Genomic DNA, 16,573 nt, shown 5'->3' on the forward strand with positions numbered 1-16,573 from the left:
TTTTTAATTTTGTATCAAAACAGGTAGAGATGTTTAAATTTTACAATTATAATTAATTTTTAAGGTACAATATGTTGAATTTTTGCACTGAAATGCCTACATTAGTCAAAAATGACTACTCCTATGTTATCTTTTTTATAATGCTGTTAACTGAAAAGTTAATGAAGTTAATCACATCAAATGCTGTGATTAATCGTGATTCATCATACATTTAAAATTCTCACATTTATTTGCTTTTTGGTTTGAGATAAAATAAGTACAAGTATGGTTTTTGAAAAAATAAATATCTATCAAAGTGGAGTTTTTAAACTTTATTGAACATCTCAGCTTGGTTGTAATGGTTTGTAAATTACAATAACCTCATTCATCAGGTACCAAATGACGTCTGCTGCAAAGTGAATGTAAACTGCTCACCTTAAAGTCCCTCATCTTCAACCATGTTGATGGTCTACAATCGTTGGCGATTGACCATTTAGGGATTGCATTAGTTGACTTTGTGTTGTTGTTTTGTTGACTAATGCGGGTCTCCTGTACTCCACTAGAGCAGCTTAACGACCAGGGCTTGATCCTGTGTTGATGTTAGCATCTTTGCTAACCTCTGCTTTGGTTTTCTCTAAACTTATATTCGCCAAAATTTGCCGTTAAGCAGACCTGGGCCATCTCCTCATGGATCACTGACTTGCTGTGTCTGCCCTGTCTGTCACCTCTTCACTCCCAGGTACGTTCGCATGATTCACTTGGGTTATCATTTTTTAATACGCTAAGGTTTCCAGATTAATCAAGAGTGACGACCCGTTAACGCTAACATCCCTAGTACCTAAATTACCTAAAACATTTCTAAGAGTTTACAAAGCCAGATCATTTTGTTGTTGTTTTTTACCAGTTGTAGCAGCGTGAACTGCTACTGGAAGCTGTATTGTTGCTTTATCTCATTCCTGTTTGTATTGCTAACTGGTAAGGAACAGTGATTATTCCCAGTTATTGGCTGCACATTTTATCATTGAAGCACTATCAGTAATGTGGAACTTTATCAGCTCATGCCCCAACCCCCTGATCACCAGGATGAAGGATGAAGGATGATGGTCACTTTTAACAGCTTTTCTCCATCATTATGTGCAATTCACCCATAAAATGAAAACATCAGTTTTTCTTTTTGTAAACACACCATATGCTATACACCATATTGCGCTTTTTGGGCGAACCAAAAACTAAATTCAAATAAAGAAGTAAGCAGCAGAGGTAGGTGGAGCTGAGCAAAGTGTCTCTAGAAATGTTTTCTTAGTGTTTAGATGAAGAGCCCCCTGGCTGCAGAATTTACCTTCTGTGAATTTAAATTCTGGTATCTTAACATTCAACCCTCTACTTCTGAGAAACCAACAGTATTAACAAATAAATACATAAAAGGCAGCGGGAAAGACCAACACAAATCTCAAACAAGTTTATTAAACACTAAAACATTAAGAACGAATCTTATTCAATAAGACATTTAATCTAGTAAAAAATGATATTTGAGAAGTGATTGTACTGTCCCTAAATAACTTTTTAACAGGTTCATCAGCCCATAAAAGTGATTTCCAACAAGATTACAATGACTATAAAGCCAACACATAAAAAAGCTGACCCTCAAAACAATCAAATATGTCACCCATGAAGTCACAATTCTTTCACAACAGTTACTAAAGTTTAATAGAATACCAACTACAAAACAACTACTCACATAAATATAAAACTAATATTCAGAAATAACATTTATTTTAATTGTGTGATACAAGGATTTTCACTTTATTTTTGTTTCTTCATAATCAATGTTTTATTTGCCAAGTGCTTCTATCTTGGAAAAGCCATTTGTTGCTCAGTGGCATCACTTCACAAATGTATGCTGACATGTTGTTTGAGGTGTCTGGTTCTGAAAATATGGCTGTTGTCTTAAACACTGAAGGTCACTCCGAATCCTCTTTATAATGCCAAGTCAATAAAGAGTCGAGCAGCAAAGTGGAAATTAAACTGTTGGCCTGGAAGAAAAAAAAAAGCGAAGGAAACACTGAGCGTGAACGAAACTCAGATAAAGGAGTGCATGACGGAGGCCTTGGGCGCGGCTGCCTCTCTCCCTCCCCCTTGCTCTCTCTCTCTCTCTCTAGCTCTCTCATTGGCATGCTCTGCATCTCCAGGCTTTTAAGCGATTAGGGAGCTGCTGTGACCATGGCGTCCAAGCATAGCTCCATGCAGATGTTCATTTGTATGCCAATAAACAAATGTGCCCCCAGATTAAAGCTCCAATACACAGTGCAAATTCAGCAAAGTGAATGACATTCTCCATGCACATCTCATCAATGTCTTGCTCCTCTTTGCAAAGAGCGTCCTGCCTCCTCTAACAACACTTTCACTTCAAAGACTTACCAAGATGGGCAGCAACCCAACAGAAGATGGGCGGAGGGAGGACAATTAAGGAAGAGAGAGGTTTTAATAATTGTAACATTTGAATGTATTATTTAAAAATTATGCAAAGGTTACATACGCCATGGTTATATTTCATGCCTTTAATTTCCCTCTGAGAATCTGTGATTTCTGTTCCTTATATCAGTCCTTGTAAACAACCTCCAGGTCACCGAAATCTTTTCTTTCTTCTTTTTCTCCCTCCATTTTTCCCTCCCTCCCATCTCTGCTTTGCTGTCTCTTTCTTTCAGAGCCTGACACTTCCCCTTGGTAAAAGCAGTCAAATCAGTCTGTGAATATTCCAGCCTCACGATAAGGAAAGAAGGCTTTGTCCTGCTGCACTCTGGGTAATGCAGCTCTCCATTGTTGGCTGACAGGGCTCCATTGAGGAGCAGGTTTTAACGCTGATAGCATCACCCCACTGCATGGACACAGCGCCAGATAAAAAGCCTATCCAACATGACACATGCATGCCAACACCTCCCAAACAAGCCCCCAATCTGATCATCGGAGGGGAAGCAGGAAAGAGGTGCTGTAACACCAAATAAAGACAAATAAGATAAACAGGCCATGGCAATATTAACCCTATCATGGGATTCCAGAGGGATTTGATAAAGGAAATGCAATTATCCATGTCTGACATTTTTGTTATGGCATCTGTAGCTGGGGCTGACCAATCACAAACAATCCAGAATTCAGCCTGGACATGCCTGTCCAATTGCACTGCAGCTTGGTATGATACTGGAGCCCCACTTATCTGAGAAAAGTGTTTCCCGGTCCAGGTTCTATCTTTCCTAGAGGGTTGAATAGAGCTTTTTGCGGCCATTTTACCACTGCAAGTCCATAGAGTCCTGAAAAGTTGCCACCTCCTCTTTACATGCCAACTGAGAGTGGCCAATCAACAATCAGCGGCAGCCAAAGGAAACCTGTCATTTCCGACCCTGTAATCATTTCCATCAGATGCCTTGCTGTCCCTCACAATGATTTGAACATTCAAATGACAAAGGGAAGCCTTCTTTAAGATATTTGCAGACGGGTGCCAAGGACGGCCAGGACAGAATGCAGCAAGCAAACACTAACACCTGAGCAGGCATCTCTCCTCTGCTGTAATGTCACAAGCCTGTCACAATAACAACATGGCTGCTTAGAAACTTGACGTTCCTAGAAAACCCTGATAGACTTTGACACAATGAAGCCTAAAATATAGCATTGAGGTACCTTCTAATCATTACTGGCCGGGGCAATATAGCTAACGACGATGTACATGTAGCTTCCAGGATGACATAATCTCAAACATTTTCAACTAAAATTATAGACAAGTAACAATATTTCAAGATTTAGAAGGCAGAGCCATGATATAAAAAAGTGAAAGTAGTCACTGATCAGTCAACAGTTGGTTTATTGTCTGCTGTTTCAAGAAGGGATGCGAATGTACAGTAATTCCAAGCAGCATCACCTTGTAAAAGCATGCCAGAGTAATAGCTAGATATCCACTGTGTGGGAAAACAGATATAAAAAAGACACAACTGGCAAGAGTAACTTTGTTTGTTACAACCATTATTACATCTACCAGTTATCTTTCTCAAATTATAAACATATGTGACTCATTAATTACAGAGCCTAGAACTTATCAGGTTTATTTTTCAGATGAACTAATAGCACTAGTATTATCTAATCCCCTTCACACCCAGCCATCCATATTCACACACCAGTAATGCAGCAGTGGGAACGATTTGGGCTGAAGAGTTTTGCAAAATGACACATCCACACATGACGCATCCAACCTGCTAGTTGAGAGGCAAATGACTCTACCTGCTGTTGATCTATGGTCTTTAGCTATATCCAGTGAAATGATCAGTTTTCTGAACAGGGATCAGTATTTCAACCGTGTTACCTGATCAGGATCTTTACTTTTGAATTTTTTTTTTTTTGTCATAGATTCTAGTGGCGTCTAGTGTGTTCATAAATATCACTGTAGCTTTGATGCTAGCTTTGGTGCATTTCCTGACAGAAATATAGAGGGCTATCAGTGTTCTTTTAAATGTAACATGATCTGGATCACATGAATACCCTTTTTATGATTACATGACTGAGCAGGGGAGAGAAGGTATAATGTCAACCTTTCATTGTAAACTTTGTTTTTGGTAAGATAATCCATTTAAGGACATTTCTACCAAAATATTGCTGAAATGTGACATTATGAATTTGTCCTTCTGTCTCAGAGCAGGACACATTCAGAATGTTGCCTGCTGTAGAAAAACAATATCTGTCCCACATTTGCGCACTTTTCTCCTCTCTAGTTTCAGCCCAGAGCCACAGAGGGCTCCTTTACACTCCCTGGTCACTGAGGGTGCAAAACATATCTTAAAAAATTGACACGCTATTGCAGAAAGCCTTAAGTGTCCCTTTAAAGAACTGGAGCTTCGGGTATTTGAAAAGTGGCTTCATCTCTCAACTCCAGAAGCTGCTGATTGGCTGGAACCTGGTAGTTTCTGACTATTTCCTGCTAAAATGATTCAGTCTGATCAAAAATCAAAATGTATGTTTGGTATCCTTGTTTCCATCAGGTGTAAGGCAACAATAATAACATTGATGTTCACCCCTTAGTTATACTATAAATGGACTAAAAAGGTGTTGGTTAATATTTTTCTCAATTTAAAAAGCTAGCCGAAGCTCAATAAATTTTAAAACTAGACAAAACAAACCAAAAGGAATTAATTCATAGATCTATTCACTGAGTGTAAGCAACCTGTCCATTTTTACTTCTTTCTTTTAGTGACCCTGCCCTGACCAGAAGGGCCTTTGAAATAATATTTCATGGGTGTTGGCCATGTGTTGAAATGGGAAAATCAGGGTCTGCTGCATGGCTTGCTGGATTTCTCTGACTATTGATTCTCATCTCCTGTGAGGCAGGGAGATCGATCAATAGGATTTAGACATGGGGGCCACTTTCTCAACCCTCCCCCCGGCTAGCGCTTCATCACAGTTGGACATACTCCTACTGACTGAAGGCTTACTGACACACCTGAACTTTTATCATTCTGTTTTTTTTTATTATGGAGTTTCTCATAAACTATTCCTGTTCTTGAGTGCTTCCTTCATTCTGAGTCACCTGAGACTGTGCAGAGAGTCTCCCTACTCAAATTCAGAAGTTTTACAGAGGCCTATCTTGAAGCAGCAGGGGATCATAAAGGTGAGATCTTAAAAAAAAAAAAAAAGAAAAGCCACAGGGGTGATTTTGGGGAAGGAGATGGAGAAAGGAGAGGAAAAAAATGGAAGAAAGGGACATTACTACCTTGGAGAGCACCACTTAAATTACAGCCGTCTGCAATCAAGAAGCTAAAATTACCAAGCTGTTGGGTCACCACAGCAACCAAAGGCCTGATCAAAGCTGTGAGCAGAGCTGCAGCTGATGGAGAGAGAGAAGGCAGGAACCAGGAGAGGAGACATACCTTGGTTTTGAGATCCCAGCCAAGACACAATGGTTAAAAAAACAGCATAGGGCTCAGAGGGTTAATAGTGGTTAGCAAACAGTTAAGACTGCTGTGTATATACTGCTGTGTGCGACTGCTTTTTTCTGAATTTAGACATTATCGTCATGTGGCTATGTGCACCAAACTGTGAGATTAATACAAATGCTGCTATACCCCTATAACATAAGATAGAGGTCAAGAGGGAGAAGCTTCAGTCAATATAGGAGTAGGAAAGTCTACATTGACTTAATACCAACTGATCAAATGTGGCTTGATTCATATCGTCTGCTAGCTTTCTTTATGGATGCATTGTACCTCTGCGTATGAATTAACTTTCTACTGAGGAATCCTCACCATCAGATACATTTGATATGAAGCAAGCTCTGTAAAATTGTATACTGTTAAAAAATTTCTCTCTGCACAGCCCCCTCCTCTTTTCTTTCCCTTCCAGTGGCGAGCAGATGGAAGTCCATTGCATGGCTCAGGATTCAGCGATAACACTGTTTATGAGTTCCATTACGTGCTCGGCAGGCTGCAAGCACTCTGTCTCTAAGCAGCCATAAGGAGTAAAAAAACAGCTCACAATGAAAATAGATGCAGTTTATTTGTGATTACACAATGTGTGGCTATGCTTATCCGTGTTTGAAATAAGCACAGTGTATTTAAAAAGAGCTCACAGAGCTGTATTCCAAACTCCCACTCTGGCCTCTGTTATGGAGATCCTTTTGAGTTTTGGTGGTTGTGGTGCTGACAGAGACCAACTGGAAGAATTCACTTCTACATTGCTGCTGTTTTCTGAAGGTCTGCATGCGACATCTAAAAGAGACATAAATATTGCCCAGGAAATACAGAAAACAAAATGAGCATAACATGATGCCACTTCTTTATGTTTTTTCAAAGCTATTGGCCTGGGTACATTTGCCAGCCATCACCGATTGTTTTTACAAAGGTTGAGGGGAGTGGGGGTAGTTCACTCTGTAAACAGTAGGCAGTTCAAGTTCTAGCGAAATATGGATTTGGGACTTGATGCTGTTGTGGTACCAGTACAGTACTAATGAAAAGCATTCATCCCCTTGGATGTTTTACCCTTTAAATCAAAACAATTTGGATTTTGTACCCTCACAAATTATGGAAAAAAACTCCTTAATGTCAAAGTGAACACAGATTTCTACAAAGTAATGTCAGTGAAATAACATTATACAAGGTAAAATATGTGATAGGATAAATATTCATCCCCTTCAAGTCAGTATGTAGTAGATTCGATAACCAAATCACAGCACTTTCTTGCCACTCTCACATAAAGCTCTGACTGGTGAAAAACCTGGCCAACAGTTGATGTATGCAGAGTCTCTCCTTGCTGAAGCTTGTAACTCCTTCTGAATAGTCAAAGGTATCCTGCTGGCTGATCCTGATCTAGGCAGATTTACACATGTGCCATATTCCTTCCATTTATTGATGCTGTACTGAACATTGGGGATGTTTAGTATCAACTCCTGACTTCTACTTTTCAGTAACCTTTTCTCTGAGTTGCTTGGAGTGTTTTTTTGTCTTCAGGGTGTAATGTTAGCCAGTGACTGGACCTTTCAAACACATGTGCCTTTATACTACAATCACTTCTGACATTACTATTTGAATAAATCTGTTTGGTTGATTTATAAAATTAATAAAAGGGTGAAACATCCAAAGGGGATTTTTATGGACACTGAACATGTCCTGATCTCTAATTAAGTCCCTTCAGCAGATCCCAGTTCATGTGCAACCCCTCATATATCTGCCCAGTTCTCCCAATGAATATGGTTAAAAAAAAAAAAAAGATGTTCTGAATATGTTCAAAATATCAAGACAGAGAGAGACCCAACAAAAATGGATGTGTTGGAGGTAGAGTGATCAGAAATCAAAAAACAGGGCGAGGCTTCCTCTTCACTTTTTCCCATTTAACCAGAATCTGAATTTGAATCTGTCAAAGGCAGCCCTCCTAAGACTAATATATTCTGTTGCTAATGGAGCCGGTAGCTTCGAGGGCCAGGCAGAGAGTCGCCACAATGATTCTCACTCATTTCCTCTGAAGAGCCAATTATCTCAAATAGAAGTATTATAAAAGGAGCCCAACTTGGTCAAGTGAAGAAACACTTTGCCTCTCTAGCCAGTACCGCTCACACTTAAGGTCATGTTCCACCTCTGAGTGAAACTTTTGTGACTTATAATGTGGTTGAAATCTATGTCTAAATGCTGCTTTACCTAGAACACGTGTTTTTTAAAGGATTGTTAAAAGATGTTGCTTTACATTGAACATATGCTGTGTTTTTCCAGGATTGTTAAAAGATGAGGAACAGTAAATTTTGTTAGCATCTGAAAGACTCTACATTCTAGATTCTGTGCTTTATAAATGTTATTGGTGGGTACAACAGAGTTCAGATGGACATGTATGGAGAGTGAGGGAGGTCACATGAACACCACAGTTATGTTGGAGAGTGGGTGGCTGAGTGGAGATGAAGAGAGACACAGGCAGAGGCACAAGAAGAGATTGTGTTGTCCTATGATGAAAGGCTTGATTGATTAGAGAGTGATGATTGCGGTAAATGGCCTGGAAGATGGCTCCATCTCTGTTTCCCGTTTTCTTCGTCTTTTTTACCTTCCTCCCCTCACACACTTGCTTTCTCTCTTACACCTCTCTCTCCCTCCATGCCGCTCTTTGTCACCCTCCCCTCTCCCTGGTTTCATCATGGCAACCCATCAACAGAGCGACTCTCTCTCCCCTAATGGCACAGCTATTAGCACTAATGCATTTCAAACGTACAGCAGCTGCCACATCACAATCTGATGGAAAGTACATGTCTTCCTCCAATCTCCACAATCTCTGCCCTTTTCTTTCATCCAATCTTGTGTCTCTGTTCCAATGTGTTGCACTCTGTGTCAACCCTCCTTCAGCCAGGCAACAGTGGTCATCATGTGGAGCAAGTGCATGATGGAAACTGAGAGGTTAAACAACTGGCTGATGATAATGGTGCTGCTAATATATACAGTAGTTGATTATTTCATTAGGTTGAAAATAACTTCAAAGTATTTTCCATTTTATGGCATTAACTAAATAGTTTGGAGATGGAATGAAACACAAAATTTTTGTCTATTGACACTCCCCAAGAGCCAACAGGAGGTCTGCAAAATGGTTATTTATGGTGCAATATGAAATATTGTTTAAAATTAAGAAGCTCTGACACACACTCACATGAAGGAGGAAAAGAGAAGAGAGAGAGAAGGTGGAGCAAAACGTTTCATCATAAACTTTGCAAATAAACCAGTTGCTTGCTATTGCGATACTTAAATGGCACTATTCATAACAACATTTAAAGTTACGTCACATGGATAACTATAACTATTGATTAAGTGGGAGCTTGCTATGTTTAGCAGCTGTGATTTTCACCCTGCAGTGGTTGCCTACGGCTGTAAAGAATAAACCACCAGCATATTAGTGCATTTAATGGACCATATATAAAAGAGAACAGGACAAGGTACTGCTGATAGTAAGACATAAATAAATACATAATTCAGCATCTGCCTGGAGAGTCAAGGTGGTGTATCTGTGATAGCAGCAGCGCAGTGTTAGTTTTGGCAGCTCTTAGTTTTAGTCTTAGTCTTAAGATTAAAATGTCCATTAGTTTAAGTCCCATTTTAGTCATTTCTACTCTTTAAGTTTTCGTCTAGTTTTAGTCCATAGAAAGGGATTGCATTTTAGTATTTACTTTAAGTCATACCTTTTATTCACTTATTCACCTGAATCTGGTGCCAAATCATACAAATGTGTTCTATGCACTGTGTCAAAACCTGGATTCCTGGTTTACCTTCTACAGAGACAGAAAAGCTACAGATGAATTGTGTTTTGATGGATCTACCCACAAAAGAGAAATATTGTAAATCTTGAATGTCCAGCAAAAAACTAGATTACATTTTAGTCTTGCTTTAGTCTCTTTCATAAAAGCTAAACTTACTTTTAGTCAGAGTGTTAGTCATCAAAAATCTATTTTTAGCTAGTCTCAGTCTTGTCTTTCTTATCGATCAACATGTTAAGTCACAGTTTTAGTCTACAAAATGAACCCTGCAGCAGTGTCACAGATGGCCTGAACATTTTTTACATGCAGGAGACACATAGATTCTGCCTGCAAAGTGTTCAGATCTCTGACTGCAAATAGTGATATCAGACAGACTTTTATTCAAGATTAGTCATAAAATAAGAAAACCTGCAGGTTTGGATTGCATCAAACAGCACAGATGTGGCACTGTGACATGCTTCATGTCATGTGACTACCATCACACATCCTATGATGTGACTATTGCACATGTGCACATTACCATAATGGGTGTAAAATGCTATGTCATTTAGCACTAGTCTTCACCCACTACAGACAGACTATCTTACTACTAGACGGTCAGTTTGTCTTTATGCCAGTTGGTGTTGAGAAGGTAACCTGCAATTTGTTCAATGCAATAAGGATAAACTAAATCAGTAAAATAACTACACAGAAAATCAAAGCAATTAGCTGAAAGATCGGTACCTTAAAAGTGAGGCTTGCATCTTGTTTTACATTAAACTCCCTTATTATTTATATAAATATTGGTTACAGGTGTTCAAGAGTCCTCCAAAGATACCTGTTTACACAAATTAATCTCAGTTTTATGAAGTTACATTTCACCAAAGAAGTTTCTTTGATTATCAAACTATTTCAATGACAGAAAATTGTGACAAAACCTTTAGACATTGTACATGTTCTGACACAGGGAGGAGTATTATGTCAGGATACTGTTTGTACTGTTCTATTAGAAAGAGAGTCCAACAGTTATTATCAAACTCACTGCATTAGTCACTGTCAATGAACCCACATATGACCTGGTCGAAAGTAGGCCAAGCTCTGAAAGCAGCATATATTCACATGGCAAGCAGAGTCAAAAACAGAGGCTTTAAAACCTGATACTTTGATAAATAGCAGACTAAAATAGAGAGAGCTATTTACAAATGCACTGTGGGATAATTACACAACAATCAGTCAGGACAATAATTTAACCACAGTCTTTCTGAGTATACCTTTAGAGGTCAGAATAAACTAGAACATAGTCTATCACCTAAGTCATTTTGGACCAATGGACTTTAGTAAAGATCTTTACTCCGGCATCAGTAATCATAACATCTAAAGGCTGCAACAAATTTGAACATGCTGCTTCTGGACTTAAAATATATGGCAAGAAAAGGTGACCACATTACACCTGTGCCTGCTTCCTTATACTGGCTACCTTTAAGTTTAGGTAACATACCTGTTCGTATGCTTTAGTTAATTTTTTTTTGTGTGTTTTTGGTCTGATTGTGTTCCATTGTCACTTTGGTAAAGTACTTTGTTACTTATTTTTGGAAAGTGCAACACAAATAAAAGCATTTTAACTACTATTGTATTATTTTAGAATTCACTATGATAATAAATCCTCTTACTGCCAGATTTATACTAACTCTTCTTTTTCTTAAAAGTCTGTTGACACTTCAGTCTTGGATCAACCAATAAAATCTAGGGACTAGAACACCTTTTTATCATATTTTATCATAATGTGATTGTGAAACAGTTTGTCATAGACATTTGCTGGTTCCAGCTGGCAGTATCACTGGTGGCATATGGTGCACAAGCCTAAGCTGGTGTTTGCCACGTTCAATCCACTACCAAACTACTAAATAGAAAACCTAGCATATTAGGAGGCCTCCTGAAAAAATGCTGTACCATTTATCATAAATTTAAAGAAAAAGTACAAGAAGCCTTGACAGATTAGCTATATTACTTCTAAAACTATCCCAGCATAAGTAAACTTAGTTTTTATTACTTTCTCCATATTTACATAGCAGGGGCATAGCCCAAGGAGGAAAATATCCAGGGCTTAGCCCAAACTTCAGAGGGTCTGAAAACATGGGCACCTAGAATTTGTTTGCACATCAGGCAGTTATGTACATTACTCTTAAGCCATCTTACAAACAGATGTAGATTTAGAATTTAAAATGCTTTTTCACAATTTGCACATCCTATTGAAAAGTTCCACCTTCAAAAAAGCATCCTTTAAAACAACTTAATTTTAATATTTAATTGCTTACAAAATGTGCTCATCATTGTGAAACCACCATGTTAAAGATCAATTTAAAAAAAAGACACAAAAAACAAAACAGTTGCTTCCAGATAAAAATTTCTTTTTAAAAATGCAGAAAAGTTACCATTAAGGACAATTTTAAATAGTTCTTTTTACACAGCATTGTTCATATAAGATGTTAGAAGTTATAAAAAGGTTTGATTTTGTCAGTTTGGCTAAATGAAAGATATTTCAAGGTTGTGATCAGCAGGGATCTGTTTTTTATCATCATATAATTGTTTTTGCAATTATCCACCCTAAAACTCAGCAGAAACTGACTTTTTATCAACTTAAAAGATTTTTGGCCATCTAGAAAAAATTCAGGGCTTTAGCCCTGTAAGCCACTCACTGGCTCCACCTAAGTTTACATAGTCAAGAAAGTTTCACTCTAAGTGTAAATAATTTGAATTTTTGCTGGGTCTGTCTTCAGTAGCTTAATTAAGTTTGGTTACACATTCACTCTTGGCAACCCAAACTGTGCCCAAGCACATTTGACCTGCCTACTAAATCATGAGCACAAGCACAGGTATGTAACATGGACATGACATATAATTGGCATAAAATGCAAGGGTGTGGGAGGGAGATACTTGTAAGAAACTCACTCAAAATAACAGAGTTAGCAGAGCTGTAGTCATGTTCTCTGTGTTGTTCTCCATTGTGCTGACTCTGAGACTGTCCCTCTTGTAAACATGCTGATAGAAAGCTATATACCGTTTTACAACATGATACAAGAGGTAACCATGCTCCGGCCTGCTTGGGTATGGATCAGTGTGATTGCAGTCCAGTGGGGGACTTGGAATGGGGGGTAATCATGCTCTGGCATGGTACAGGGCAACATGGCCTTGTGTAAGTGCACTCTCGATTTCACCTCAGGCAGTGTACTGCTATCACTTCTTTCTGCCCATTAATGAATTTTCATTACTGTGCTTTGAATGCCTGAATGTTAAAAATGTTTTTCAGTTTAATATTTAAATTTGGGTTTTAGGCTGAGCTGCCCTATGGCGCCTCTTACTATGGATATTGCTGAAGAAGTCCCTTACACTAGTATTTGTTGGTTTTCAGGGAAGGAAAACTATTAAAAGCAGTACAGCATTCTGAACTGGCAAACACCCAGGCAATCATATCACTGAGAGAAATGCAATTTCTCCTCTGGAAAGAAACATTTAAATCCCTTCCTAAACATTGTATATGAACTCATTCAGCTAGTTGGTAAAAGCCGTCAGAGCCAGGATTGTTTCATAACCTTATTCAAATAGAAAAATGTGAAATAAGCTATATGCTGATGCTCAAGTTATTCTGCTTTTTGTCTTCCAATTGTAAGTTTACAAAACAATGAAGAGTTTTGGATATTTGCTGATTGTCTTGTTCCTCTGAGAATCACAAAACAGCCCTGAAATGACGCCAGTGCCCTAGGATGACGCTGTTGCCAACACAATGGTGGAGTGTCACAGAGGGATGGGCACCTGACCTTGAGAATGGCAATTCAACACTTTAATGTCTATTTCACAGACCATTTCATTCCAATGGATTTAAAACCCTGGACGACCACCACAACAGTTGTTACCATCAACATTTTGACATCCATAACGTCCAGCAGTCAGGACGGTCCGAGAACCGGTCTTGCAGTTAGAGCAGAGAAAAGCATGAAAGTGAGTGTATGTGTGTGAGTGAGAGAGAGGCTGAGATCTTCCCATTGCTACGGTAACAGCTGTGATGGCAGCCGCTGTGAGGAACAGGCGTGTCATTGAATTTCTATGATGTCACTATTTTGGCGAGGCGAGCAGATGGGCTGGGCCAGGTACCGAACCTGCCGTTAATAAACACATACAAATAAATATCGGCTCTCAGACAAACACAAACAAACACATAATGCTTCAGCATCCCAGGACTGGGACACACACACATACACGCAGGGAATTCTATCAAAACGCACTGTCTCTCATGCACAAACACCTCTTCTCTTCATTTGACAGGCTGCTCCACCCGCTAGTTTAAGATGCAACGCATTTCTCCTAATATGCCCAAAGAGCATGCAGCCCTAATCTAATTAGAGTGTCAGTCAGCAGAGTGTTCACCCAAAGAGAAATTAGGAAAGCGAAAAATCTACAAACTGAAAAAATCTCCACGCAAGGATGTGGCATATCTACACCCCCACCTCTTTGTGAGATTTTTTTAATGGTTTCATAGTCGCCCCTGCTGAGATTCATTACCTGGCCTTATTATAAAGGCAAATGAAATCAGCTGTGATACATTATTAATAAAGTAGCAGTATTAGGATTCATTTGCAGTATTTGCAACAATGTGATATATTCAATCAGTTTTCATGCCTGATTAAAGACATAGATTACCAAATGTATATGAATGTGATGGGGGTGCAGAAGGTGTTGACTGGACTGAAAGTCACACAGGAGAAGAGGTGAAAGAGAAGAAACAGATGGGGAGAAGAGTTTTGGGCAGGGGCGGGGCAGATTAAAGCGAGTGCTGACTTTTCCACACGAGGAGATATTGATGCCATATTGGATGCGGCTTCTTATGAACAGGTGTGCCGTGTGTGGTCACCGTGACCCCAGCTCCACTTCCTGCATGGCTACACATCCGATTGAAGTGCACCGGAGCCGGGCGAGGGGAGAGGCAGGCATCAACCCTGCTCAGGTCTAAGATGAAGGGACAGCCGCACTGCAGCTCCCGCCCTCGGACCAGCAGGGAGAGAGGGAGCAGTGGAGAGGGAGGTTTCAGCCTAGCCACCCTAAGACTACAGCTTCAGAGTGTAAGCAACCATGAATAAAAATGGACTTTGCAGGGAAGTAGGGCTCATAATTATTCGTTTTAAATCAGTTAAAGCCTTTTCTCAAATATCCCCCAGGAGGCGCTGGGTTAAAAATCCATTTGTGGGAAGTGTACCATGACAGCGAGCTCGTCTCCCTGGAGACAGAGGATATGACAGGAGGGAATGTGCATGTGTATCTGTTGGGTTAGGCTTTATATATATATATATGTATTATGTGTGTGTGTATGTGTGCATGCATCAGTATGCATTTGTGTTTGTGGGGCATTTGATTGTTTGCAAATTTGAGAATCAGTGGAGCAAATAGACGCACAAACACACAAAGACAAACAGAAACAAAACCACTTCGTCTTTTTGGGGGGTTTCAAGAGCAGATCACTCGGGTTATAAAGGTCAGATGGAAGAGAAGGTAATGTTCAACTTACTGTGGGGGAAAAACAGACCCAAGTCCCTTGGATATCACCATTTAAATATCAACCCCTAATATAATATAAGCAGTCAATGCATATGTGTGGACTGTAATAGTGTGGTTTGTGTTTTTCACCTGATTTAAAGGTTTTATTGCTACATTGTCTCTGTGATGCTGATCACATTGTCATTATAGAGTAACAGGTAAAATAAGGGAACACCTAAATACAGAGAAAATTGGGGAAACAGGCAGGGAAAGACAGAAGATAAGATAGGCCAGTTTTCCTGAAAATAAGAAATAAAGAATGAAGAAGTCTCGGAGACAAAGGGAGAGGAGCAGGTGTCCTACTTTACCGTCACACCGTCTTGCCATTCATGCTCCTGCTGAAGCTGCTCCGCCTCCCTGGCCAGTTTCTACAAGGAAACACAAAAACAGCAGTGTGAGTGTCGGAAGTCAATGGGACATTGATTTATGTGTGTGTCTGTGTGAGTGAGAGGGAGACAGACAAACAGATGGGAGGCTGGGGATGGTGACCTTGTGTCCAACAGAAACAAGTACAGCTTCAAATCACAAAACCCATCAAAACTTTCCTCTGTATTATATCAGACCAACCTGCCCACTCTCAAAAGGTAAAAAGTTCACATTTTAACATAAATGGGAGGTGTAAACTGTACTTCTATGTGAAGGTTTAATGGAGGTATTTGTTTTTCTTAAGAGAAAACTATTTCCAGTTATTGCTGATGAGTTTATGTGTGAAATACTGTATACATCTTACTGTAAGCAATAGCAGAGATACAGGAATTAATGTAAACACGAAGTAAAGAACAGGCCAATGTTATCGGTGTTACTGAGGTAGATCTACCCCAGTCCAAATCCACACTTACTCATCTTGACATTTGAAGGTTAGTTTTTAAGCTGTGCAAACATCTCCCTGGTGGCCGTTTGTTTGCCAACAAGATATTCACTTGTAGATAAAAACAGACATTAGCCGGTGAGGTGTTGTTTGCTGTGATTCAAAAGTCATGGCTACAGCTCCTGTCAGGCTGATAGAAAGTTTCAGAGTCATATGCAAATACGGCTCAAGGTACACAGTCTGTTTGACCACATGAGGGTAACTGAACCATCAACATAGTACAACTGGTAGTGAAAAATCACATTTATGCATACATTTTAATTTGAAATCCCCAAAAGTTCTGGGTAAAATGAGTCAAAAACTCCTCTACGGGAACATGCAAACTAAAATTTTTGCTGTGGTTGAACTATTTGGGATATAAGCACAAACAATGTGTCTTTAGAAAGCTAAAACTGATGTTTCTGCCC

The 16,573-nt window shown here is 39.3% G+C and overlaps 1 protein-coding gene across 4 annotated transcripts in view; it reads right to left on the minus strand.

Moving 5' to 3' along the window:
- The window catches only part of cacna2d2a (calcium channel, voltage-dependent, alpha 2/delta subunit 2a), a 255,562-nt gene that overhangs the window by 104,733 nt on the left and 134,256 nt on the right, over positions 1 to 16,573 (minus strand). For all 4 annotated transcript variants that reach the window (XM_041783642.1, XM_041783641.1, XM_041783640.1 and 1 more), the window contains exon 4: positions 15,607 to 15,666. In XM_041783642.1, coding sequence (XP_041639576.1) covers positions 15,607 to 15,666 — 60 coding nt within the window. The remainder of the gene's footprint in view (positions 1 to 15,606; positions 15,667 to 16,573) is intronic.

This window comes from Cheilinus undulatus, linkage group 3 (assembly GCF_018320785.1).
Source record: "Cheilinus undulatus linkage group 3, ASM1832078v1, whole genome shotgun sequence".
Classification (NCBI taxonomy): domain Eukaryota; kingdom Metazoa; phylum Chordata; class Actinopteri; order Labriformes; family Labridae; genus Cheilinus; species Cheilinus undulatus.